The sequence below is a fragment of the Mesoplodon bidens genome (assembly GCF_964165515.1).
Source record: "Mesoplodon bidens genome assembly, chromosome: 13".
NCBI lineage: Eukaryota > Metazoa > Chordata > Mammalia > Artiodactyla > Ziphiidae > Mesoplodon > Mesoplodon bidens.
The window spans coordinates 63051170-63078552 of NC_138169.1; the positions used below are offsets into that span (position 1 = coordinate 63051170).

At 47.9% G+C, this 27383-nt stretch overlaps 1 protein-coding gene across 3 annotated transcripts in view; it reads right to left on the reverse strand.

Moving 5' to 3' along the window:
• Nucleotides 1-27383, reverse strand: part of LOXHD1 (lipoxygenase homology PLAT domains 1) — a gene marked incomplete at both ends in the record, with an annotated part of 203543 nt that overhangs the window by 72521 nt on the left and 103639 nt on the right. For all 3 annotated transcript variants that reach the window (XM_081252599.1, XM_081252598.1, XM_081252597.1), the window contains 8 exons: nucleotides 2404-2566; nucleotides 3299-3415; nucleotides 7832-8013; nucleotides 9068-9232; nucleotides 10370-10498; nucleotides 14610-14714; nucleotides 15468-15631; nucleotides 25674-25807. In XM_081252599.1, coding sequence (XP_081108725.1) covers nucleotides 2404-2566; nucleotides 3299-3415; nucleotides 7832-8013; nucleotides 9068-9232; nucleotides 10370-10498; nucleotides 14610-14714; nucleotides 15468-15631; nucleotides 25674-25807 — 1159 coding nt within the window. The remainder of the gene's footprint in view (nucleotides 1-2403; nucleotides 2567-3298; nucleotides 3416-7831; nucleotides 8014-9067; nucleotides 9233-10369; nucleotides 10499-14609; nucleotides 14715-15467; nucleotides 15632-25673; nucleotides 25808-27383) is intronic.

Below are 27383 nucleotides of genomic sequence, written 5' to 3' on the forward strand. Positions count from 1 at the left end.
CCGCAACAAAGACAAGCCACCGCAGTGAGAAGCCTGTGCACCGCAATGAAGAGTAGCCCCCACTCACCGCAACTAGAGAAAGCCTGCACGCAGCAACAAAGACCCAAAGCAACCAAAACTAACTAAATAAATAAATTTATTTTAAAAAAAAAGAGAGAGAGAGAGAGAGAGGGTCTTTTGACAAAGCCAGGGTCCATGGAGAAGCGTTGCTGGCCATCCAGAGAGATGAAACCTGCGTGTCGGCGGGGAGCAAGCAGCAGCAGCGTCACCGAGCGGCAGGAGACCACAGGTGTAGGCTGTTCCCACCTGGACTAAGGGCCAGGCCCCTGATGTGAGCCTCAGGATTTTTATAAGACCCTAGAAAAGGGGATGCCCCCTCCCTGCAGTGACTGAGGTGGACTTTCTTACCAACCCTTGCAAGTGGGCTCAAAACCACGTGTAATTAAATGTAGGAGAGTAAGGTGATGTGAGCTGCTCTTACCCGTTGGTATGGAACATGCTCACGCCCACAACACGGTTCCTATTATTATCCTCATTTATCCTTGGATTCCACAGCATTATTCTCTCCTGCTCTCCTTCTACCTCTCTGGCTGCTCCCTGAGCAGCTTTTAGGTTCCTGATCGTCTGCCTACCCCTCGGATGCCCACATCTCCCAGGTCAGCCCACTTCCCGCAGCTCTTACCCTGCATGCTCCGGGTGCTGACTTCTGTGAGTTCCCCGCGGCTGCATCTCCAGCCCAGTTCCCTCCTGTGCTCTGGACCCACGCCCCCATGTCCACCTTGACTAGACCACAGAGCACAAACTCACATCCAATCCTGAACTCCGCCCCCTCCCTACGCCCCCTTTCCCATCCTCCCTTCTCTGCCGCCCCACCCAGCACTCTGCTGGCTAAACCTCCTTGGCGCACTGGGAGAACTGCTCTCAGAGGCCTGTCCCCTCAAGGACAGGAACCAGCGCCCCCACCTTGCTCGGCTCAGCTCAGAATCTGGCCAGCATTTCACGTGGGCATTAAACAAATCCTCTCGTGTCGAAAAGAGCAAACATCATCTACGCCTGTCTGGCTAATACTGACATGAGGTAACATTAGGAATCTTGCCACGGTTTAGACACGACAGTCGACTGTCCCCACCCCCCTCATTTTCTCTCCCCGTCCATTTGCTGGCTGTGCATTCAGCCCTACTTCACACCTGGGCGGGACCTCTTCTAGGAGCCCTCGTCCCAGAGTGGGGTGCTGTGTCCCCAGGGCTGTGATTAAATGGCCTTCCTGCCCCTTTCTCCCCACCCCCGCCCCCCCGCCACTCTCTCCAGTCCTTTGGGAATTAGGAAAACCGATTCAGCTTCTGGGAGCTGAGCAATGTGGTCACGCAGTCAAATCCTGCTCTTTCTGGATCCTCCTCCCTCCCTGTCCCACCAAGGCCACACAGCTCTCCGTGGAAAGATGTTTCCCTAGAAACACCACCCAGCACAGAGTGGGTTTGTGGCATGTTGTTAATATAGAACAGCCCAGTGTGCCACCGGGCCAGCTTTCCTGGGCATCCTCCGGGATCCAAGTAGAAGAGGGAACTATCCGCCAGATTCAATAGCAAAGCAAATTTGGAGAAAGGGATATGGGTAGGGAAAGGCATGTTATTGAGGCAACACTTGTTTTTATCTCTTAAGCAAATGGCAACTCGGACTAAAGGGAATGTGAGGGCTATAGCAGAGGCTCAGCTGAGGCTGAGGGCTGAGCCTGGAGCAATACCACCCGGCAAGGGAAGGGAGAACGGCGCTCAGGGGCCAGCCAGAGAGGTAAGAAGAGAACCAGAAAATGGTAGTTCAAAAGCAAAGGAATGAGAGCAAGAAGTGTGTGGTCAGGCAGAAAAAAACCTCGTCAATGAGAACAAGCAAACTGGCACAAACAGAAAAGAAACCAATGACCCTGGACACTGAAGCTGCACCTAGCCCCTGAGAACAAACACACCACAGCTCCAGTTCTGTACAAAGCCAGGATGCTATTTGATTCATACTCACTTGGGACAGCTGGATCCAGCAAGAGCAGAGTGGACCAAGCCCTGCAGATTAGTAGCCAAATTAACTAAGCAAGGAAGAGAACAAGGACCAGCATAGTCCAGGACAGAAGAGCACATATTTAGATGTATGATCACACTGTCAGACCAGGAAAGGATCTGAGCACAAACCTTGGAGTGAGATAGCTGAGTACCTCTGAAGAATAGCCCTGCCATTTATTAGCTGAGTGAACTTCGGCAGGTTATGTAACCTCTGTGAGCCTCAGTCGCCCTCTCTATGGAGTGAAGGTAATTATAGACTCTACCTCCTGGGTGCAAAGGCTCCGCCCAGCACAGGACAGGTGCCCTACAGGGAGGGCTCTGCGGACAGTGATGAGGGCGATCACACCACACTTACTGTCCAGAGGCTCTTCCACTTCCTTGTAGACTTGCCTTAAAGACCCATCTTTCATGTATTTCTCAGTGAAGATATCATAAGGGACCAGTTCTCGAAGGGTCTTCTTGTCGTCCTCTGAGGTGGCAAGCCATCGATCACAAGGGAAGGTCAAGGTCTCTGTGCCCTGGGGTGAGGAGGAAGGAGGAAACTGAGCCCTTAATGTGGAAACCGCCAACTTCAGTCATCCATCACCATGTCAACACTCATGGGGACCAACCAAGGACAAGGGTGATGGAGCCCCACTGATCATACAAAAGCCACAGAGGAGCCCCCCCGGCCTGCCCCAATTCCAGCAGATCCAGTCTTACTTAAAGCACTTTCCACACCATGTCAGGAGTAGGCTCTTGAAGGTGGAGTTACCTGAGTCACTTAAAAATAGTTATCTGAACCCCATCCCAGAGACACAGACTCAGCAGGCAAGGGGAGGAAGCTCTGTTTTTTTTAAACTGCTCCCAGCTCCCAGCTCACACCACAGCCATGACTGACAGCTGCTTCCTAGGTTTAGAATTTTGTGGTTTGGGAATGTTTTCCAAGTTGGTTAGGTGGGTTTCTTTTTCTGAGTCGACCTTGAGTTGCAGGAAGGACACTACTTGGTCACTCACTGGTAGTATGGCTTTGGGGGTGGGGAGCAGAGACATGGTTGCCCAGATCCTCCTTCTTGACCCATAAACCATGTTCTAAGAGATTCTGCCTTGGACCTGAGTTCGTTCCTGCACTCGGAGTGAACTGGCTGAATTTTCCTTAGATGATTTTATCTCAACTTAAAAAAGGCTACCGTTTCTTGTAAAGAATCTGTCTTTAATCTCTTCTGAAAAGGGACAAAAGAAACAGCAGGACAGAGCAGTCAGAAACTCACGTCTTTATCTGGGAGGAGCCTGCGGATGTCCACGTGGGAGCAGTGCCAACCAGGATTCATGCCCGTGTTATCATGGCCAATCCGAATTTTTTCAATGATTTCTCCCACGTCTTCTAACTTCGGAAAGGAGAAAATGTACCAGATGTTGGCTGAAAGGTCCTGGAAATTACAACTTCAGCAAAACCCTACCTCCCCAGGGCATCCACCCGTGAGTCCCTTTGAACTTCCTGGGGTCACTTTCTCCCAGTGTGTCCCTCCTGTCCAGTCAAGCCAGCCCCCGCCCTCCCCTACCTATGCCGTGCTCATACCTCCCTTCCTCCCCCCAAGCTTAACATCAGCCTAGACTTCAGAACTCAGTTCACTCAAGCTCTGGGAGGCTGCCCCGCCCCTTTTCATGGTGGAGCCCAGCTCCTTGTCTTCTAGCAGTGGCTTAAGAACGGCCTGGGGGGTATCAGGAGGTGAGTTCTAGTTCTGACCATGCCCTCTCTTGCCACCCTTACCTTCTCCTTGGCCCCCAAGAGCCCCCTTCATCTCCAGCCACTCCTCTTCTATATCCCTCAAATCCCAGTCCCTCAAACTCTACATTCTCTTGTCACAGGGCCTTTGCACATGCTCCCCCTGCCCCTTCCCCTTTCTCTTCTTTACCTAAACCAGTGTTTGTTCAACCTCATCATTCAGGTCTCAGCTCAAGGATCACTTCTTCAGGGAACCCCCTTGACCCCCTTAAGAAAGTCAAATCTCTTCATGATAGGGTCTGACAGCACCCTATAACCACCCCCCACAGCAGTTCTCAGAAGTTTGCATTTACCTATGTGATAAAGAAGGTGTGATACCTTCTTCTCTACAACTGAAAGCCACAAGGGTAGGCATCACATCTGTTTTGCTCATCACTGCATCCCCAAAACCCAGAACCTAGGTTCTCAATAACTATTGGCTGGAAGGATGAAAGAATGATTGTTTCCTCATTTGAAAAATGGGTGTGACAAAGTCAGCTGGGTTCTCTCACATGCAGTGCTGAACCTTAACCACCAAGGTATGTATGAACGTCCCCTTGAATGAAAAAGCTGATTATGTGCGTGCCACAGTGAGTCCCTGAAGTTCAGGGAGCTGTGATCTCCCGTCTCTCCTGCCTGGAGCCTATGGGCATAAGGTGCAAGGGAGGAACTGAGCCAGGAGTGACTGATCCCCAGATTCTTCCCTCGGAGCCCCCTAAGGAAGCAGGGAGGTGGCCAGACACAAGGGGAGGCAGCTACTCAGCTGGCACCTGCCTCGACGGCTCTCTCTCTGCCAGGCTGCCCTCCATCATCCCACCAGGTCCCACTCCAGGGCCTCTCCCAGTTCTCATGTGTCATATTCTCTTCTGAAATGGTGCCATATGTATCAGTTCACACCCTGCCTCAGCCCTATGGGGATCTGGGCAATCACAGGTGGATATAAACAAGGAAGTTGGGGTAAAGGGAAAACAGGGTAGGGAAATATGGTAATACCCAGGTGCTCTGGCTCATGGTTCGTCCATGGAATTCATGCCTTTTGCTTTGACAGTTGGGGGTTAAAGAGGGTGTGCAGACTTGAGTTTCCTGGTAGCAACTGTGCAAAGCTACCTGCCTGGCCTGCTCCATCAAGGTCTCAGTGCTACAGAGAGACGGCTCCAGGATGGATGAGAGCTCCCAATGAGTGAATGGCATCTGAATGAGTGATTGAGTCATTCATCAAATGCAAAGCCTCTATAACCCTAGACAGATGTGACCTGGGAATGAACTAGAACAGCTCCCATCACTGCATACCCTCCGCACACACCCACCCACAGTCAGCAGCCATGGGGAGGCCCATCAGCACTGCTTGAGAAACCTCCCCCTATTCCCACCCCACCTCCATCCTTCCCAGTTGCAGCCCTACGAGCTGTGTGATCTAGACAAGGCACTTGACCTTCCAGGCCTCAACTGCCGCATCTATCAAATAGGAAGATTGCTCAGCTGAAGGCAGAGGCATGGGCAGAGCAACGCTTCGAGGTCACTCCTACATCTAAGGTCGCAGACGTGCTTCTTTTTGTCAATGATTCTCTCCTTCCAAGTGACCAATACGGCGCCACATTGCTGGAGACGCCCTGAGTTAACAAGACGCTATAACTGTCATTGCTTCGGCTGCCCTTCAGCTCCACTCCAACTCCCCGCTGGCCAGCTCACCCATGCATCATCAGAGAAGTGGTGTCCCCCACGAGCCCCCAGGCTTTCTGAGTCATTAAACAGAGACCAGTGATTTCACAGGGCCTTATCCTTTGACAACAGGAGAAACAGGAAGCTACGGGTGAGATTGTGGCTCACAGAATCTGCACTCAAGGACACTGAGCTGCCAGGCAGCTGGCAAATGGAATAATTCGCCAGCCTAACTCTTGGAATGGTGATGAGGATTAAATGAGTTGACACACACCAAGTGCTGAGGACAAGGCTGGCACATGGGAAGTGCTCAGTAAATATTAGCTATTGTTGTTATTTGCACAGCCGATCCGTATGTCTGAGGATGAGGCCACAGAGAGAGGATGGGGCTTGCTCATGAGTTAGAGGCTGAGCAGAACCAGAACCCAGGGTTATGGCTCGCAATCCAGTGCTCCACCTCTTATCTGAAGATCAACTGGAAAAGAGAAATGGAGAGACAGGGACACAAAGCGATCTCATTTGTTTCTAAGCTCTCATACACCCAGCTCCCAGATAGATTTGAAAAGAAAAAAGAAAGAAGATAGCAACAAATTGCTGGCAAATTATAGCTGCCCATTAGGCGGACTTCATTGATAAAACTCCCCGGAAGCCATGCTGAGGTGTCATCACAGCTCGGGCCCCTGACGGCATCAGGCTTGGATGACACACACGCCATGACATCTCGGGTGGGTGAGGTGTTGCTCTGTGTGCATAGATGAATCACCCCTGAATTTTCCTTGTTAAAAAACTCCACCAAGGTGGTGCAGTGGTTGAGAGTCCTCCTACCGATGCAGGGGACATGGGTTTGTGCCCCGGTCCGGGAGGATCCCACATGCCACAGAGCGGCTGGGCCCATGAGCCATGGCCACTGAGCCTGCGCGTCTGGAGCCTGTGCTCCGCGACGGGAGAGGCCACAACAGTGAGAGGCCCGCGTACCGCAAAAAACAAACAAACAAACAAACAAAAACTCCACCAAGGTGGCAAACTTCCCACAAGTGCTGACTGCTCCCAGAGAAGGTGGGGAGGGGAAAGGGAGTCCCCCAGGGCAGACACAGCCCGAGGAAGCAGGAAGGGGCTCTGGACTTTGTTTCCCACCAGAAAATAAGGGGCACAACTGCAAAGGTCCCCACTACCTGGAGAGCCCAGGCTCCCATCTCTCGTCGTTCAGAGTCATCCCCTTTAAGTCTTGCTCCATCTCGTCCTCTACCCAAATCGCATCACTCTCATCCTATCCCCTCTGGCCAAACCTCAAGCCACTTGCTGTGTCTACTTCCACCTCTGGCCATGATGTTCCCCTTGCTAGGAATGCCTTCCCTCCTTGTTCCCACTTATGTCCACTTTCAGGTCCAGCTCAAAACCACCACTTCCAGGGAGCCGTCTCCCATCTCTGAACACCTATAGCACACTCAGCCAGCCCCACTGTTTGCCCTCATCACCATGGACTAATCTACTACAGCGGCTAAGAGCACATATTCTGAGCCAGTCCTCCTGGCTTTGAATCCTGCTTCCACTATGCCTTGGTTGTGTGATTTCATGTAAGCTACTAAACTCTTTGTGCCTCAGTTTCCCCATATTTAAGCAGGGATAATTAAAGCACAGAGTTGCTATGAGGGTTAAGTGAGTTAATATGGGTAAAGCCCTATGACGGTGCCTTCTTACCCCCAGCATCAGTTACTATGATGATCGCCAGACTCTCTCATTAGCCTCGTGTGAGATCTGGAGTTCTCCAGCTGGACTGCAAGCCCCTTGTAGGCATAGTCAGGGTCCTCTTTTTCCCTTGTCTCTCCCACCCCACCTGGCACACAGTGGAGTGCACAGGGAGGCACGGGATTGAGTGCAGAGAATACCAAGGTGTGGATGTGGTGACATACATCCACAGTAACCTTCGAACAACTCTCAGGCCAGAGTTGAGGGGGAACCGAGGAATATACAGATGCTCTTGTATATGAGAGGATTGGCCATAGCTTAGCAGATGAACGGGAGACAATTATATGATGAGAAAGTCTGGAAGCCGGCTCTCTCCACGTGTCTCTGTTGTTGGTAGCACTGGAGATGGCCCCAATGGAACTGGAATTGTGCTTCTAGCTCCCTAAGCCCTATCCACTCATGATCACCTTTGATTCAGACACTGGTCCTGGAAGGGCAGGTTCACTGTCCTCCTGGCTACTCAGATGTGCTGAGGCTCAGAGAGATTGGATGGACTGCCTGTCTCCCTCACTCACAGCAGCGCATCGGAGGGAAGGCACACGTCAGACTCTGGACAAAGGGCTCCTTCTCCTTGTCTTCTGGCCCATCCCGCCCCCAGTCCTGGCTCCCCCGGCAGCCTGCCAGACCCAGGTACCTCCATTATGAAGCGGGAGGCGGACTTCCTCTCAAAGAACAGCTTCTGCTCCCTCTTGTTGGTGCATAGGTACTTCTGCTGTGTGCACACGGCATCGCAGCCATAGATGATGATGAAGATGTTGGCGTCTGTCCCAGCGGCAAAGACATCACTGGTGTAGAGGGTGATCTCGTAAGGGACAACTAAGGGTGGGGGACAGAGGGCAAAGTCAGAGGGGAGGGGAAAACAGGACACAGGCAGGTCAAGTTCTTCACGAGCACCACCACCCCAGATGGTCCCTTCACTGGGAGCTGCTACCTAGGGATCTGAAATGTCACATGGTTGCCTAGCAACCACAGAGTGAGGGAAGGTGTTTTGTCATGCCTAGTGCCCACAGAAAGCTCCTGTCACCTCAGACCAGGGTCTCCGTGCCTCTCCCATCACAGAGCTAGTAGAACAACAGACTGGCTGAAAGCACAGGCTCTAGCCTGACTATCTGTGTGACCTGGACGAGTCACCTACAAGCCTTGGATTCCTCATTTGTAAAGTGTCCTCAATGGGGTCCTTGGCTCTAGACACTTTATACACAGGAGCATTATGTTTCAGGGAACAACAGCCAATTGGATCAGCCAGTCTACAGTGGAGAGAGTCCTTTCTCTTCTCTTCCCACCCCTTGCTACTCATCCACTGGCTCCAACTGGCCTGCCCCTCAACCCCTCAGCACAGACTTTCTGATGATGATAGAGGAAGGGAAGTGTCAAAACTTCACCTAGTTGTTCCACTTCCTCCTTTCCTTTAGCTGGTAAAGGAATTACAATTACCTTTTTTAAAGTTCTTTTTCCCCCCAGTCAGGACAAAATCTTATAGTGGTGATTTCTTTGGTGTGTTAATGACTGGAATGAGGATTGGTGAAGGGGTTGATAATGATCCTTCACTGTTAGACCTTTATCTTTTCTTCCTTTCAGGTCTTACAACTATTCTACGTTATTATCTCTATTTTGTAGACAAGAAAACTGAACTCTAGAGAAGTCAGGTTTTCTGCCTGTTGTCACCAGCTAGTTTGGGGTGCAGTGTGGAACACATCCCATATTTCCTTTCCCTGGGTCCAGGGCTCTGTCCACAGCCAGCACAGGGCCAGGGTAATTTCCAAGGTGCTCCTGGCCAAGGGTCAACACCGGACGATGGACTGGGACTGAGTTGGGGTGGTGAGCAATGGGGTGCAGGAGGAGGCCCAGCCTTGCTGTGCAAGATTCCTACATGGTGTATACAGCCTTGTCTGAAGTTCCGCGTGGAAGAGGTCCCTGACGATGGCACCATCGTCTTCATTCTTGGCCAACCAGCGGCCACAGGGGAATGTCATGCACTTTCCAAGGGATGGGGCGTCCACCTCTACCCAGTCTACAAACCAGCCTGGAGCCTTGCCTGGAGGGAAGGAGACACAGAACTCATCAAAGACCTCTACACAGATGGTTTCCTGTGAACAACTTCAGGGACTCCAAACATCCTTCCTTACTCGACGGCTGGTGCTTATAGCTCCACCGTGAACATGCCTTCCCTTTTGCTTACAGCATTACTGAACTGATTCCCCTGCACGCAGCTGAAGGTGGATCACACTCCAGCCTGCTGTCAGTGAAATTAGCAAGAGCAAAGGAGCATGGGGAGGAGATGACAGGAGGCAGAGAGTCTGAGGGGAGGGAAGCAAGGACACTGTCCAAGGTGGAAGGTGTTCCAAAGAGGGAGCCCAGAGATGCCAGAGAGAGCCTGTGTTAACGAGGACTCCACAGTTTCACCCAGTGATGGGGCGAAACACTGGGCTCCCTGGCCTCAGTTTGTGATGCATGAAGGCAAGGGAAACTAGTGAAGGATCGATGCTCCTCCCTGGGAAAATGAGTGCTCAGGTTTAAAGAAAGAAATGGAAGCCAGGCAGAGACCCTGTCCCTCAGTCCCAGAGGGAAGGAGGAAGGCCTCCTTCCTCAGGCTTAGAAGATATGGTTTGAAGACCAAGAAAATGAGTCTGCTTTACTGAGAGAGAACAAACTTGGGCACAGCTTTTGTCTGGCTTCAATGTCAGTGGGTTCTGGGAAGAACTGGCTCCATCAGTGGTTCTCAAAGTGGAGCCCCCGGACTAGCAGCCTCAGCATTACTGGTGAGAAACATAAACTCTAGGGTCCCACCCCAGACCTACTCCAACTAAAGGCTGTGGGTGGGGCCCAGAAATCTGTGTTTTAACAAGCCCCCAAACATGGCTCCGATACACATTCAAATTTGAGAACCACTGATCAGGGATTCTCAAATCTGGCTGCCCACTGAAATTTGTGAGAGTGCGGTTTGGGGGAAAGCTTTAAAAGTCACCAGTGTCCTGGCCCCTCCCTGATCAACTAGACCAGAATCTCTGTGTGCAGCCAGGACCCGACCAGACTGAAGGGACTGAGGAAGCTGTGTCATTATGGAAGGCAGGTGACATCCAAGTCTACCTAAGATTCTTGCCTAGACACTCACGGGGACTTGCCCATGGTCCTCACGTTCTTAGCCAGGAAAAGAGAGAGGGAAGGCAGAGACCTGTGTTGTCATGGCCGATCCTGACTTTCCACAGATCTCCCAGGTCCAGGGTCTCCACTGTGAAGATTTCGATGCTGTCCCTCTCAAACTTGTCACTGTTTGTCTTGGAGGATTTCAGGAGGGTCATTCCTGCCAACCAAATGACCCCATCGTGACTGGCTGGGCCTGAGACCTTCCAACCTAGTCTGACCACCTTTTTTCATCTCTCCTCATAATGACCAAATTTCTGAACTTTCATCAAATTTAGACTGTACAATTACCATCCACTAGGTGTCTTTGGCATTTTGTGTGTGTGTTGTGTGTGTGTGTGTGTGTGTGTATGTCCTTTTATTAAGCTTTACAATAATCTTTTTTTTTTTTTTTTTTAAGGCTTGGCTTTTTATTTATTTATTTATTTATGGCTGTGTTGGGTCTTCATTTCTGTGCGAGGGCTTTCTCTAGTTGTGGCAAGCAGGGGCCACTCTTCATCGCGGTGCGCGGGCCCCTCACTATCGCGGCCTCTCTCGTTGCGGAGCACAGGCTCCAGACGCGCAGGCTCAGTAGTTGTGGCTCACGGGCATAGTCGCTCCGCGGCATGCGGGATCCTCCCAGACCAGGGCTCGAACCCGCGTCCCCTGCACTAGCAGGCAGACTCCCAACCACTGCACCACCAGGGAAGCCCTACAATAATCTTTTGACATACATATTTTTATTTCCAGTTTGCATCTAAAGAAAAGGAGACACACCCAGAAATTAAGTGCCTTATTCAAGGTCATCCAGGAGGAAGTGGTGGGGCCCTAAGTCAATGTGTGCTCCCCTTTCACAATCCCCACGTTTCTCCATGGCTGGGAGGGAGCCCATGACAGGGCCACCCTCCCATGCTCCCTGGGGAAACAGGGCCTCCCTTGCAGGGATGGGGCATGTGGGAATTCTCCGGAGACTCTTCTCTGGATGACAGATGGAGGGTTGGCTTCAAATGCCCCTGACCAGCCATCTCACATACATTATCTGTCCTGGGACTCTGGCTGCGTGTCAGTCTGAAATTTAAGGTGGTTTCAGCATCATCACCATCTCCTCCTGCCTCAGCTTTCAAGTCGCCTTAACCCTGTAAGTCCCACCTCATGTAGGAAGTCTTCTGATAATCTAGACTCATTGCAGACTGGTTTCAGTGCACAAAGAGTCAGACAGAACTTGGTTAGATGCCCGGCTTTGCCACTTAGCATCTGGATGGCCTTGGACAAATTACTTAATTCTCTGAAACTGGTTTCCTCGAATGTCAAAAGGGATAGTCTTCCCCCATAGAGCTGTTGTGAGTATTTAATAAGATGATGACTTGTGTCTTCAAGAATGTGCCTAACACATAGCAATCCCTTGGCAAATAAAAGCAGTTGTTAGGGTCCCTCAATTTCATTGACCATAGCTCAGTAACTATTGCAAAGACATACATTTATAAGTTTTGGCCTGATTCATTCGCTATATCTGCATTACCTAACCTAGTAAATAATAATAATAATAATAATAATAAATGTTTTATTGAGTGTCATTTTGTCTCAAATATTTTACATGTTCAATTTCATTAAATACACAACTCTATGAGACATGTACTAATATAATCTCCATTTTACAAATGGGGGAAACTAAAGCACAGAGAGATTAAGGAACTTGCCCAAGGTCACACAGCTAATAAGTGGTAGAGCAGAAGTTTAAACCAATCAGTCAAGCTTGAGTCCATGCTCTATATCACCACAGTGCTGACTTAGAATATGAGCACCACAAAGTCAGGGATTAAGCTCCTTCATTCTTCAGCAATTCTTGGCATAGTGCTCTGGACCCACAGGGTTTTGAGCAAATATGGGATGATTACATATTTGAGGGACTGGTTCCTCTCTGAACTCAGACAGAATGGCTGGACACGTGGTCCAAGTGGATGGCTGACTCCAGCACTATATGCCACCTTCTCTAATTGCCTTGACAGAGGCTCCAGAATGACCCCAAGACTCTTTGAGCATCTCATACGGAGAGTAACATGGAACCGATTGGCTGAATCTCACTAGAGGTTGGGAAGAGCCACTGGTTCCCAGGTTGTTACTGAGGTAGAGATAGAGTTAGGGCTACCTCTGCCTTTAGAACAGAAGGAGAAAGCTGGCAAAAGACACAGAGAAGAGATCACTCGCGGTTTGGACTGAGGAGCCCCTTTGCTACAGTTTTGAAAGGCAAACAGATTGACACCTCAAGGAACGGCACAGGAAATGGTAAAAACTTTCAGAAAGTCCTGGACAAAGAATTGGGCACCATTACTTGGGGAGGGGATACTGAAGGGAAGATGATTCACATGGCTTCCAAACACTTGTAGGGTGGTAGAGGCAGCAGTGAGGACCAAGAGAGGGCAGGGAGCTCTCTGCCCCCAGAGTGCGGTAGGCCTGACTTAATAAGATTTAGGAAGAATTTTAAAAGAACTGGCATTCACAACCCAGGCAGACAAGTCATCTCACAGGGAGATTTTTAAGAAAAAAGGAATTGCCTTTCTCTGTTGGGGCTAGTTGCATGAAATCTTTCAAGAATCAGAGGCATGCAAGAATACACAATGGGGAAAGGATAGCCTCTCCAATAAATGGTGGAAATGGATGTCTACATGTCAAATACTTAATTTGGACCCTTATCTCATACCGTACATAAAAATCAACTCAAAATGAATTACAGATTTAAACAGAAGGACTGAAACTGTAAAACTCCTAGAACAAAGCATAAAAAACACTTTATGACATTGCTCTTGGCAATGACTTCATGAATATGACACCAAAAGCACAGCAACAAGAAATAAAATTAACAAGAGGGACTACATTAAACTAAAAAGTGTCTACACAGCAAAGGAAACAACAGAGTGAAAAGGCAACATACAGAATGGGAGAACATATTTGCAAACTATATATCTATAAGGGGTTAATCACCAAAATATATAAAGTAATCTTACAACTCAATAACAAAAAAACTAAGAACCCAATTAAAAATGGGCTAAGGACTTAAATAGACATTTCTCCAGAGAAGACATAAAAATGGCCAACAGTATAAGAAAAAATGCTTATTGTCAGTAACCATGAAGTAAATGCAAATCAAAACCACAATGAGATATCTCACACCTGTCAGGATGGTTACTATCAAAAAAACAAAAGGGGACTTCCCTGGTGGTCCAGTGGTTAAGAATCTGCCTTTCAGTGCAGGGGACGTGGGTTCCATCTCTGGTCGGGAACTAAGATCCCACATGCCATGGGGCAAGTAAGTCTGCGTGCCACAACTACAAAGCCCACGTGCCACAACTAGAGAGAAGCCCTTGCTCTGCAACAAAGAGCCCGGGCAGCGCAATGAAAGATCCCATGTGCTGCAAGTAAGACCGGATGCAGCCAAAAATAAATAAATTTTTTAAAAAACCCAAATAAACCAAAAGACAACAAGTGTTGGTGAGGATGTAGAGAAATTGGAACCCGTGCACACAGTTGGTGGGAATGAAAAATGATGTATTTGCTATGGATAATAGTATGAAAGTTCCTAAAAAAGTTAAAAAGAGAACTACCATATGAACCCACAATCCCAATTCTAGGTATATATCCAAGAGAATTGAAATCAGATCCTTGAAAAGTATTAGCACTCATGTGTTCATTGCAGTGCTATTCACAATAGCTAAGAATGGAAAAAATCCTAAATGTTCATTGACAGGTGAATGGATAAAGAAAATATGGTATATATATACAATGGAATATTATACAGCCTTGAAAAAGGAGAGTCTCCAATATGCAACAATGTGGATGGTTCTTGAGGATATTATGCTAAGTGAAATTAGCCAGACACAAAAGGATGAATACTGCATGACTCCATTTAAATGAGGTATCAAATTCATAAAATTAAAGATGAAAATGGTAATTATCAGGAGCTGGGGATAGGAGGAAATGGGGGTTTAATAATCAACAGGCATAAAGTTTCAGTTTAGTAAGTTTAATAAGCTCTAGAGATCTGCTGTACACCACACACCTATAGTCAATGACCATGTATCATACATTTAAAATTTGGTAAGAAAATAGATTGCATATTAAGTATTCTTCATAAAATAAAATAAAATAATAAAGAGAATTTTAAAATATGGTTTCTTAAAATAAAAGAGAGAAAGAGGGAGAGTCATGTCCAGTATTTCCTTGGAAAATTGCACTGAATCTCCCAGTCTCCCTGGAGGGGAACTTGGGTGAACCTCGGCCCTGCGTTGCTCTCTTACCAGTGTTATCTTGAGTGCCAAAGAGTGTGATGAAGACATTGGCATCGGTGCCCGCGTTCTTCTTGTCCCCGGTCTTTATGGTCACTGAGAATGTGGTAGATTTATCTGCCAGGAGAAGAGTGTGGAGAAGTGAGTGGTAGATTGCACCTCCCATGAAGGGAGGAGGAAGAAAACGTACTGAGCATGTTTCTCTGCTCGTGTTGGCTATTTTTATGAATCACTTTACTTGTAGCATGTGTTCTTCTGCAGTTGCCTTTAGTCTAGAAACTTCCTGAAGGCAGAGATGAGGTCCCCCCAGCCCACGTCCAGCTCACACAGGAAACCCTCAATCAGTAAAGTTGTAGGATGCTTGGGGAAGACTTGGGGTGACTGTGGGATTCAGAGGCTCATCAGCCAGGAGCCCTGGTCTGACTCCTTCAGGTTGGGAAGTTTTAGGGATGCATGTTTCAAGGAAGGGAGAACAAGCATCATAGAACTCTTGAAAGTTCACTCTTTCCCTTGACAAAAATATTCATATTGAGAGTCTATAATGTGCCTGGAGGGGAGGACAGAAGACTAAGTCAGAGTCAGCTATAACTCTTCTATTCTATTCCATTCCATTCCATTCCTTCCATTCCATTCTATTCCTGACAATAACTCCATGCTAGGCCATGTACTTTATACTCAGCTGTATGCTAGACATGTGAGAATACGCCCCCTTCACCTCCCCATTCTTGCCATGGAGGAATGAGAGAACAGATAGATTCCCAGGGAAGGAAGTGCCCAGAGCCCATAGGGGAAGGGAAGATGGAGACCTAGTCGGGGAGAGACAGAGGAAAGGGGTGCTGGAGGGGAGAAATCAGCTCTAGGTTAGGAAACCTTTCTGCTCCAGGGTCAGGCGGTCGAGGGGGTTGTCATCTCCCCCACCCTCCTCATCCTCGCTTGGTGGCAGCACATAGGACTCATCCACTGGCAACAGCTCCCTGGACAGCTGGCCATCATCCTCCTCCACTGCCAGCCAGCGCTGGCATGGAAAGTAGTACCTGTGGGGACAGGGGGTGAGGAGAATTGGGGGATGTCTCTTTGGAAAGGTCTCATGAACCAGTAGTCATGGGCTGAGGAATGAGAGGCCATGATGGGGCCCAAATGCTCCCCTGTCTTCCCCCACACCCCCAGCATTGCCCTCCCATCCTACCTAGCCTGGGAGTCACCCCATTAGTCACTTGGCTGGAGTAGACAGCAAACATGGGATGTGGTTTCCATACAACCCCACTGAAAATGGCTGGGTAGCAGTGCCTGGAGCACAGCAAACCCTCAATCAGGGTCCTATTGGAGGAATCTAGAGGAAAAGGGGCTTCTGGGGACTGTTCCAGCCTTTTCTAGAATCAACCTGTTAGCCAGGGCCACATTGGCAGAGAATGTTGTACACATAGGAGGGGCTTCATACCCAAGGGCTGAATTAGTGGATTTTAATGGAATGACCCAATTATGCTTCTGGAAGGTGCAAAGAGTATGGCTAAGGAGCTGGCACAGCAGACAGCAGGCACCACCCAGGGAAGGGAGGTCCAAGGTAGACTCCTCAGTGGAGAGGCTGAACGCAGAGCAAGGAAGGCGCCTGGACGGAAGGGAAAGAAGGCTGCGGGGAGAGGCACCAGGGTGCGGGAACTGAGGACTCACCTCTAGAGCCAGACTGGGGTTGAATCCTGGCTCTGCTGCCTACAGTCACGTGAGCTTGAACAAGTTTCTTTACCTCTTTGTGCAAAGGTTGCCAGATTTAGCCAATAAAATCACAGGACTCCCAGTTAAATTGGAATTTTAGATAAGCAAGTAATAATGTTTCAATATAAGTATGTCCTGTCTAGTATTGGGGACATACTTATACTACAACATTATCCATTGCTTATCTGACATTCAAATTTAATTGGCCATTCTGCAGTTTATCAGGCAACCCTCTGTAGAATGAGGATGATAGTGGCTATTTCATAGGTGGTTGTGAGAATTTCATGACTCAAACATTTTTAAGTGCTTAAAAAAAAATGCCTGGCTCTCAGTATGCTCTTGGTTAGGAATTTGCTAAAACTATTGTGAAGATGATGATGATTCTTCTTACGCTTCCTTTCTTCCTCTTCAGTCCATGCCTGAGATTGTGGGCTGGACAGTTCCCACTGGGCCCCTGAGCCTCCAGAACAACTCAAGAGGGTTTGGGGATGCAGCCCATCTCTACAGCCCCATCTGCACCCCCTCCCCACCACTGTCCAGGTGCATAAGATGCATTCAGGGCCTGGTCAAAGTCTGGAGAGGTGGGAGCAGTGTAGGCCAAGGGTCTCGTCCCTGTCTGAGCCCCACATCCTCCTACAGTCCTTACTGCTTCCCAACATCAGCATGGTAGGGGGGCAGTGCCAGAGGACGCCACCTCGGCCCAGGGGCTCGGATGGGGCACAGAGGGGCAACTGTGTATTGAGAGATGTGGATTTAAAGGGTGGGAGGAGCTCAACCTCGGGAGATATAAACCAAATTGCTATGAAATTAGTGTTTAAGTGGAAAATGTATATCGTTCCACTTCTCTGCCTTTCAAATATATGAGTGGGAAAGTTAAACTTCTACTAATTTATGAATAATAGGCTTTAGTTCTAAATTATGGCCGATCGGGCTTCCCTGGTGGCGCAGTGGTTGAGAGTCCGCCTGCCGATGCAGGGGACACGGGTTCGTGCCCCGGTCCGGGAAGATCCCACATGCCGCGGAGAGGCTGGGCCCGTGAGCCATGGCCGCTGAGCCTGCGCGTCTGGAGCCTGTGCTCCGCAACGGGAGAGGCCACAACAGTGAGAGGCCCGCATACCGCAAAAAAAAAAAAAAAAAAAAAAAATTATGGCCGATTAAGGGAGAGAGACAGAAATAAAGCAAAGAGTGGGGTTGGGGCCGAGGTGGAGTAATCAGGGTATGGGAAGCTGGAGGAGGACAGGGACAGGGGGAGAGAGATGCATAAAGGAAGAGCTGGGGGAGACTGATGCTGGCAGGGAAAAAAGTCAGGAAGAGGGGAAGGCACAAGCCCTCCCACACCCGTGAAGAGCGCACGCGCGGGGAATCAGAGCCTGGCTTCTTGGCACCACCCCCGTGGCCCCTGAGATACCTGCACCATGAAGTTAAAGGCCGTTAGCACGCCCATGGCTGCAGTCTCCGCAGGCAGGAGAACCAGAGCCAGAGCCAGAGCCAGGATGGGCCTGAGCGCTGGACGTTTAGCCTCTATCCCCACAGCAACAACGAGCACTCACAGGAGGTCTAGTGGAGGACTGGGCCTACTCGCCCCTCCCCTTCCTCCCACAGGAATAAATCCTGCTCAAGCAGGTCTGCAGAGGGGAGTAGGTAGGGATTTTTCAGGAGCAAAGGGGAAGAGAGGCACGCAGGTGTTCTGGCCAGGTATGCCCACCACTCCACTTAAGCAAGGGCAATGGAAGGAAGAGCCAGGGGTTGGGTCAGCAGGAGGTTTAAACTGAGCATTGGAACAAAGCTCGGGGCCACTAAAAGTACGAGTTTCACTTAAAAGTTAAACTGGAATGAGTGGATCGCAAAACTGAACGCTGTAAAATGTATTTAATGTGTGGCCTTTCCCGTTTTGTGCATAAAGGCTGGAGCACACCAAGTATGTCAACTGATGGTACTGGAAGAGTGGCGTAGCAACAGAGTGGGTCTGGAATTCCAGAACTCTGGGTTTGTGCCCCTGCTCTTCCCCTTACACTCCGTGTGGCTGCTGGGCCCCGAGTTTCATCACGAAGAAGGCCTCTGCGGGGTGTGAGCAGAGGAGGGACGTGGCTTAAGGGCTGGATGCCTGTAGACGCTAGGAGGGCCTGGGTGAAGCAGAGGCACCAGCCAGGAGGCTCTGACCAGGGGGTGCTGAAGATGGGGAGGGGGGTCTGGCTGAGCTTTTCTGACACAGTGGCGATGGATTTGGGGTGGGGCATGAGCAGCAAAGGGGAGTCAGGGTGGAGTCAGTTTGCATGGAGACATGTGACTGGGTCCAGGGGCAGCTGAGGGATGAGGTCAGTGTTCATTTACCCTTCTGGCTGCAAAGGCCTTATTCCTGAGCTAATAAAGGTCATGGGAGGCCACAGGCACTGACGGGGAAGACGGTGTCTCTTCCAGAGAGAGAGGAGATTTGCTCCTCTAATTTTACTTCCTCTAAACGGCCATGATTTTTTTTAATTTGAATTTTATTATATTTATTTATTTTTTATATAGCAGGTTCTTATTAGTTATCTATTTTATACATATTAGTGTATATATGTCAGTCCCAATCTCGCAGTTCATCCCACCACCACCACCCCACCCCACCACCACCCCGCTTTCCCCCCTTGGTGTCCAGATGTTTGTTCTCTACATCTGTGTCAATATTTCTGCCTTGCAAACTGATTCATCTGTACCATTTTTCTAGATTCCACATATGTGTTAATATATGATATTTGTTTTTCTCTTTCTGGCTTACTTCACTCTCTATGACAATCTCTAGGTCCATCCACGTCTCTACAAATGACCCAATTTCGTTCCTTTTCATGGCTGAGTAACATTCCATTGTATATACGTACCACATCTTCTTTATCCATTTGTCTGTCGATGGGCATTTAGGTTGCTTCCATGACCTGGCTATTGTAAATAGTGCTGCAATGAACATTGGGGTGCATGTGTCTTTTTGAATTATGGTTTTCTCTGGGTATATGCCCAGTAGTGGGATTGCTAGATCATATGGTAATTCTATTTTTAGTTTTTTAAGGAACCTCCATACTGTTCTCCACAGTGACTGTATCAATTTACATTCCCACCAACAGTGCAGGAGGGTTCCCTTTTCTCCACACCCTCTCCAGCATTTGTTTTTTTGTAGATTTTCTGATGATGCCTATTCTAACTGGTGAGGCGATACCTCATTGTAGTTTTGATTTGCATTTCTCTAATAATTAGTGATGTTGAGAAGCTTTTCATATGCTTCTTGACCATCTGTATGTCTCCGTTGGAGAAATGTCTATTTAGGTCTTCTGCCCATTTTTTGATTGGGTTGTTTAGTTTTTTTAATATTGAGCTGCATGAGCTGTTTATATATTTTGGAGATTAATCCTTTGTTGATTCGTTTGCAAATATTTTCTCCCATTCTGAGGGTTGTCTTTTTGTCTTGTTTATAGTTTCCTTTGTTATGCAAAAGCTTTTAAGTTTCATTAGGTCCCATTTATTTATTTTGTTTTTATTTCCGTTACTCTAGGAGGTGGGTCAAAAAAGATCTTGCTGTGATTTATGTCAACGAGTGCTCTTCCTATGTTTTCCTCTAAGAGTTTTAAAGTGTCCAGCCTTACATTTAGGTATTTAATCCATTTTGAGTTTATTTTTGTGTATGGTGTTAGGGCATTTTCTAATTTCATTCTTTTACATGTAGCTGTCCAGTTTTCCCAGCACCATTTTTAAAAAATATTTATTTATTTATTTATTTATTTTTGGCTGTGTTGGGTCTTCGTTGCTGCGCGGTTTTTCTCTAGTTGTGGGGAGTGGGGGCTAGTCTTCATAGCAGTGCATGGGCTTCTCATGGCAGTGGCTTCTCTTGTTGAAGAGCACGGGCTCTAAGCGCATGGGCTTCAGTTAGTTGTGGCACACAGGCTCAGTAGTTGTGGCTCACGGGCTCTAGAGAGCAGGCTCAGTAGTTGTGGTGCATGGGCTTAGTTGGCCTGTGGCATGTGGGATCTTCCCAGACCAGGGCTGGAACCCATGTCCCCTGCATTGGCAGGAGGATTCTTAACCACTGTGCCACCAGGGAAGTCCCCAGTACCACTTATTGAAGAGACTGTCTTTTCTCCATTGTATATCCTTGCCTCCTTTGTCATAGATTAGTTGACCATAGGTGTGTAGGTTTATCTCTGGGCTTTCTATCCTGTTCCATTGACCTATACTTCTGTTTTTGTTCCAGTACCGTATTGTCTTGATTACTGTAGCTTTGTAGTATAGTCTGAAGTCAGGGAACCTGATTCCTCCAGCTCTGTTTTTTTTTTTTTTTGCGGTACACAGGCCTCTCACTGTTGTGGCCTCTCCCGTTGTGGAGCACAGGCTCCGGACGCGCAGGCTCAGTGGCCACGGCTCATGGGCCTAGCTGCTCTGCAGCATGTGGGATCTTCCTGGATCGGGGCACGAACCCATGTCCCCTGCATCGGCAGGCACCCTCTCAACCACTGCGCCACCAGGGAAGCCCCCAGCTCTGTTTTTTTTCCCTCAAGATTGCTTTGGCTATTCGGGGTCTTTCGTGTCTCCATACAAATTTTAGGATTTTTTGTTCCAGTTCTGTTCTGTCTGGATGATCTGCCCACTGGTGTAAGTGAGGTGTTAAAGTCCCCCACTATTATTGTGTTACTGTCGATTTCCTCTTGTATAGCTGTTAGCAGTTGCCTTATGTATTGAGGTGCTCCTATGTTGGGTGCATATATATTTATAATTGTTATATCTTCTTCTTGGATTGATCTCTTGATCATTACATAGTGTCCTTCCTTGTCTTTTGTAACATTCTTTATTTTAAAGTCTATTTTATCTGGTATGAGTATTGCTACTCCAGCTTTCTTTTGATTTCCATTTGCATGGAATATCTTTTTCCATCCCCTCACTTTCACTCCGTATGTGTCCCTAGGTCTGAAATGGGTCTCTTTTAGACAGAATATATATGGGTCTTGTTTTTATATCCATTCAGAAAGCCTGTGTCTTTTGGTTGGAGCATTTAATCCATTCACATTTAAGGTAATTATCGATATGTATGTTCCTATTACTATTTTCTTAATTGTTTTGGGTTTGTTTTTGTAGGTCCTTTTCTTCTCTTGTGTTTCCCACTTAGAGAAGTTCTTTTAGCATTTTCTGTAGATATGGTTTGGCGGTGCTGAATTCTCCTAACTTTTGCTTGTCTATAAAGCTTTTGATTTCTCTGTCGAACCTGAATGAGATCCTTGCTGTGTAGAGTAGGTTTGGTTGTAGGTTCTTCCCTTTCATCACTTTAAATATATCATGCCACTCCCTTCTGGCTTGTAGAGTTTCTGCTGAGAAATCAGCTGTTAAACTTATGGGAGTTCCCTTGTATGTTATTTGTTATTTTTCCCTTGTTGCTTTTAATAATTTTTCTTTGTCTTTAATTTTTGCCAATTTGATTAATATGTGTCTCAGCATGTTTCTCCTTGGGTTTATCCTGTATGGGACTCGCTGCGCTTCCTGGACTTGGGTGGCTATTTCCTTTCCCATGTTAGGGAAGTTTTTGACTATAATCTCTTCAAATATTTTCCCAGGTCCTTTCTCTCTCTCTTCTCCTTCTGGGACCCATATAATGCGAATGTTGTTGTCTTTAATTTTGCCCCAGAGGTCTCTTAGGCTGTCATTTCTTTTCATTCTTTTTTCTTTATTCTGTTCCGTGGCAGTGAATTCCACCATTCTGTCTTCCAGGTCACGTATCCGTTCTTCTGCCTCAGTTATTCTGCTGTTGATTCCTCATAGTGTGTTTGTCATTTCAGTTATTGTATTGTTCATCTCTGTTTGTTTGTTCTTTCATTCTTCTAGGTCTTTGTTAAACATTTCTTGCATCTTCTCGATCTTTGCCTCCATTCTTTATCCAAGGTCCTGGATCATCTTCACTATCATTATTCTGAATTCTTTTTCTGGAAGGTTGCCTATCTCCACTTCATTTAGTTGTTTTTCTGGTGTTTTATCTTGTTCCTTCATCTGATACATAGCTCTCTGCCTTTTCATTTTGTCTTTCCTTCTGTGAATGTGGTTTTTGTTCCACAGGCTGCAGGACTGTAATTCTTCTTGCTTCTGCTGTCTGCTCTCTGGTGGATGAGGCCATCTAAGAGGCTTGTGCAAGCTTCCTGATGGGAGGGACTGGTGGTGGGTAGAGCTGGGTGTTGGTCTGGTGGGCAGAGTTCAGTAAAACTTTAATAGGCTTGTCTGCTGGTGGGTGGGGCTGAGTTCCCTCCCTGTTGGTTGTTTGGCCTGAGGTGACCCAGCACTGGATCCTACAGGCTCCTTGGTGGGGCTAATGGTGGACTACCGGAAGGCTCATGACAAGGAGTACTTCCCAGAACTTCTGCTGCCGGTGTCCTTATCCTCGTGATGAGATACAGCTGCCCCCTCCTCTGCAGGAGAACCTCCAATACAAGCAGGTATGTCTGGTTAAGTCTCCTATGGGGTCACTGCTCCTTCCCCCTGGGTCCTAGTGCACACACTACTTTGTGTGTGCCCTCCAAGAGTGGAGTCTCTGTTTCCCCCAGTCTTGTCGAAGTCCTGCAATCAAATCCTGCTAGGCTTCAAAGTCTGATTCTCTGGGAATTCCTCCTCCCATTGCCAGACCCCGAGGTTGGGAAGCCTGATGTGGGGCTCAGAAGCTTCACTCCAGTTGGTGGACTTCTGTGGTATAATTGTTCTCCAGTTCATGAGTCATCCACCCAGAGGTTATGGGATTTGATTTTATTGTGATTGCACCGCTCCTACCACCTCACTGAGGCTTTGCCTTTGTCTTTGGATGTGGGGTATCTATTTTGGTGAGTTCCAGTGTCTTCCTGTCGATGATTGTTCAGCAGTTAGTTGTGATTCTCGCAAGAGGGAGTGAGTGTACATCCATCTACTCCACCATCTTGAGCCAGTCTCCCTTGATTTTATGTCTATCTCCCAGGTCAGGCTTTGCTCAGAGTTGCTCTCTCCACTTGCAAGTGGTTGGAGCTGGCTCAGCACAGAGCCCTTACTGCTGCTTCAATACCAAGGAAACAAAGAAAAGAAACTGTACAGCACCAATGAGAAAGGATGGCAAGGGAAGAGGAGGAGGTGAGGGGAGCGAGTAGTGGAGGAAGGAAAAAGAGAAAGGGAGGGGAAGAGGAGAGAGGAGTAAAGGGAAGGTTCCATTCACAAGAGTGATAAAAATATAAGACACATGAGCATAAATGTAACAAGAACATGTAGCCTATGTGTAGCAAGTGGCAGACAATGTGTAGAGAATGGCACTACTGAGGTACCTCAAAGAAACACTTGGATAGATGGAAATGTGTGCTCGGGGGAGCACTTCACATTCTAAATATGCAATTCTCCACACATACATTTAACAGCAAAGCAATTAAAATTCCAACAGGATATTTTTTTAAATCACTTAATATTTTGATTCGAAAATGTAAGCACAGCTAATATTCTTGAAGAACAATGAAAGAAGACAAGTACTGACAGATATTAAAATAGATTATAAGGCTACAATAATTTAAAAATTGTTGGGCTGGCCTAGAAATGCCAAATCAACTGAACAGAGTTGATCCTAACCAGGCTTCAAGGGGAAGCCGGAATGTTCACAGTTTGTCCCTGTCCTTACTTTTTTTGCAGCACTTTATCCTTGTCAAGCTGAAATGCCTTAGATTTTGAGAACATCTTGAGAAGTTGGGCTGACATCTTTAAGCCCATTTATCAGAAGGGCAAATGAAAGCCCATAAAGATGGAGCGACTTCTCCAGGGTGACCTGGTGAGTTTCTGGCAGAAGACCTACCCCAGGTCAGGACCCTGGTTCCCAGCCATGGGCTAGTCCCACAACCCTTCTGTGCCACCATGATGACCTCATGGAAATCCATAACCTCAGGCTGTGTGTGAGCTGTGCCTCAGTGTCCCTGTCTGGAGTAATATCTTGGGCTGGTGGGGCAGGGTGGAGGTGGGAGATGGGGTGAGTCCCATCAGTCCCTGCCCTGAACAGAGGGGAGCAGCTCAAGAAGAGGGCATGTTTCAAGAGACACCGGGCTGCAGGCCAAGGAGCTGCTTAATTCAACAAATATGTACTTAAGTGCCTGCTATGTTCCAGGCACTGGCAGGCCCTCGGCAACCCCACAACCCCCTCAATATCTTGTCTGCTTTCTTCTCTGCATCCCTCCGCTCCTCCCCACCACATTTCCAGGCTTTTTTCCTGTCTATTGCCCTTTGGTCTCTCTTGCCCAAAAGGCAATGTGGCCTAGTGATGAAAACACACCAGATTCATCTTTGATGGTCTGGAGACCTGGTCCTGGCTCTGGCACAAATTGACGCTGGGGCTGCGGCCTGGCCTTCCTGGGGTGTGGTTCCTTCACCCTTCCCAGCCTGGCTCCTGGGGCTAGTTGTGAATTTGAAGCAGGGGCCAGCAAACTATGGCCTGTGGGCCAAATCTGGCCCACCTGCTTATGTACATCCCACAAACTAAGCAGAGATTTTACATCTTTAAATGGTTGAAAAAAATCTAAAAACAGTAATATTTTGTGAAATGTGAAAATACTTGGAATTCAAGTTTCAGTGTCTATAAATGAAGTTTTAGTGAAACACAGCCACATCAATTCACTTAGCATCGTCTATGGCTGCTTTTCTGCAGCAAAGGCAAAGTCGAGCAGCTGTAACAGAGGCCAAATGGCCCTGAAAACCTAAAATATTTGCTCTCTGGCCTTTACAGCATAAGTTTGCTTATTTCTAGTCTAGAACATTAAAACAATGTCCTGGAAGTCACTTTGTACATGGAGAGACTTTTGGGTTCTAAGTCTGGCCATGGAGATTGGGCCATGGCAAGGACAGAAAACCTGACTTTCTGAAATGATGGAGTCAAGAACTGGATTGGACGTCCTACCAGACTGTCACCTGACAGGGCCAGCAGCTGAGGGTCTGCTCAAGGAGAGGGAAGCAATGCCCACCCAGCCAGCTCCATGGGCCTACATCCTAGACACCCCACCCCCATCCTCACCCATCACAGCCACCCCACCCCCACCTTCACCCACCACAGCCACCCCACCCCCATCCTCAGCCATCACAGCCACCCCTCCCCCACCCTCACCCACCACAGCCACCCCTCCCCCACCCTCACCCACCACAGCCACCCCACCCACACCCTCACCCACCACAGTCACCCCATCCCCACCCTCACCCACCACAGCCACCCCACCCCCATCCTCAGCCATCACAGCCACCCCACCCCCACCCTCACCCGCCACAGCCACCCCACCCCCACCCTCACCCGCCACAGCCACCCCACCCCCACCCTTTTTTCCATGACTACTTAGTGGCAGGCATGGCCTTCTCTCCCTCCCCTCCAGTCCCACTCACGTGATCTCGTTGTTCATGTCAGTGATGTCTATTCTGTCCAGGAACCAGCCTGGTCTGTTGCCCGAGTTGTCATGGCGAATCCGAATCTTGGTCAAGGGGCCAAGGTCAATGGCGTAGATGGTGAAGGTGTCTGTCTGGGAAGGGTCAGAGTAGCACACTGGGGGGCAGCCCTCCCCACCTCGCCATCAGCTTCACCTTCCCAGGACCTGGGGCAGTCTGAGACCGGCTGTAAGACCCAAAGCATTAGGGGGGAGGGGGAATGGAAAATGCAGTCAGTTGTCTGGTGTTTGGTCTACTCTATTGGTTTTTGTTTTTGTTTATTGAGTTATCATTAATATACAATATTATATTAGTGTCAGGTGTACCACATAGTGTTTTGATGTTTTTATACATTATGGAACGATCACCACATAAAGACCAGTTACCATCGTTGTTACAACATTATTGACTATATTCCTTATGTGTACATTCCATTCCTGTGACTTACTTATTTTATAGCTGGAAGTTTGCAACTCTTAATTCCCTTCACCTATTGCACTACTGTCTTTACACCTGCCCCTGCCAGGGAGGTCTCACTTTCACTGTGTCCTGCAAGGTGGAGGGAGGAGTAGGAGGGTGACGAAGGTGACCATAAGAGAGGAGGAGAGGAGAAAACAGGTTGGCTGGGCGCTGCCAGTTGTGTTATGGGGAGTGTGTGTGTGTACGACCTGTTGCTTGGGTGTGTGCTGAGACCACGTGCTGCGTGTGCACATACGTGCATAAACTCCTTCAACCATAAATTTTAATTAAGTACGTACTATAAGCCAAAGTGCAAATCTAGAGTGACCGACAGAATTCGGAGTGTAAGACTTGGATTGCTCACCGTTCAGGTGAGAAGAGAGACTGTGTACGATACAAGTATACACATACGCACTGGAGGAAGCAGATGATACCAGGACCCATTGAAATTTTGTATACCCTTCACTTAGATTTTGCAACATTTGCTTTCTCTCCCACACTCTCTTGCCCTTTCTCTAATTTTTTTCTGAATCATTTGGAAGTATATGGCAGATATCATGATCCTCCACTCAAATTCTTCAACATAGATTTTCTAAGAACAAGGACATTCTCATATAATCAGAGTACAATTACCAAATTCAGGAAACTTAAAGTCAACACACTATTATCTAACATACAGTCCCTATTCAAATTTCATCAGCTGTACCAGTTACACCCTCTATAGCAATTTTCTTCCAATTCCAGCCATCACAGTGGCTATAATTTTTAAAGGAAAGTACTGAAACACAGAAATAAATCCTGATTCTCAAGTCATGGGAAGGCAGTGTTGAAGGAAAAAGCAGGGGATACCTGAAATAAATCAAGCAATGAGCCCAGAAGTATTTTTAATGGATTTGGTTTATTTCTGGTTTTCCTCTGTGTTGATAAGGGAATCTGGCTTTGGGATGGGGGTAGAAATGGGAAAGGTGAGATGAGAGACAGTCTAGCCAGAGGATGTAGTAAAATCTCAAAGGACAAGAATGACAGATGTATTTTTCCATGCTTTTCCTACTATACCTAGAAGAGGGAGAGGTAAGCATTTCTCTAAATGCTCAAAAGCCTTTGTGGTGTCACTGCCTCAGGATGCAGGTTGGGCTTCTCAGCCTGTCCTTCAAGGATCTCATGCCCTCACCCCTTAAATTGGTCCCATCCAGCTTCCCAGAGGCAGCGCCC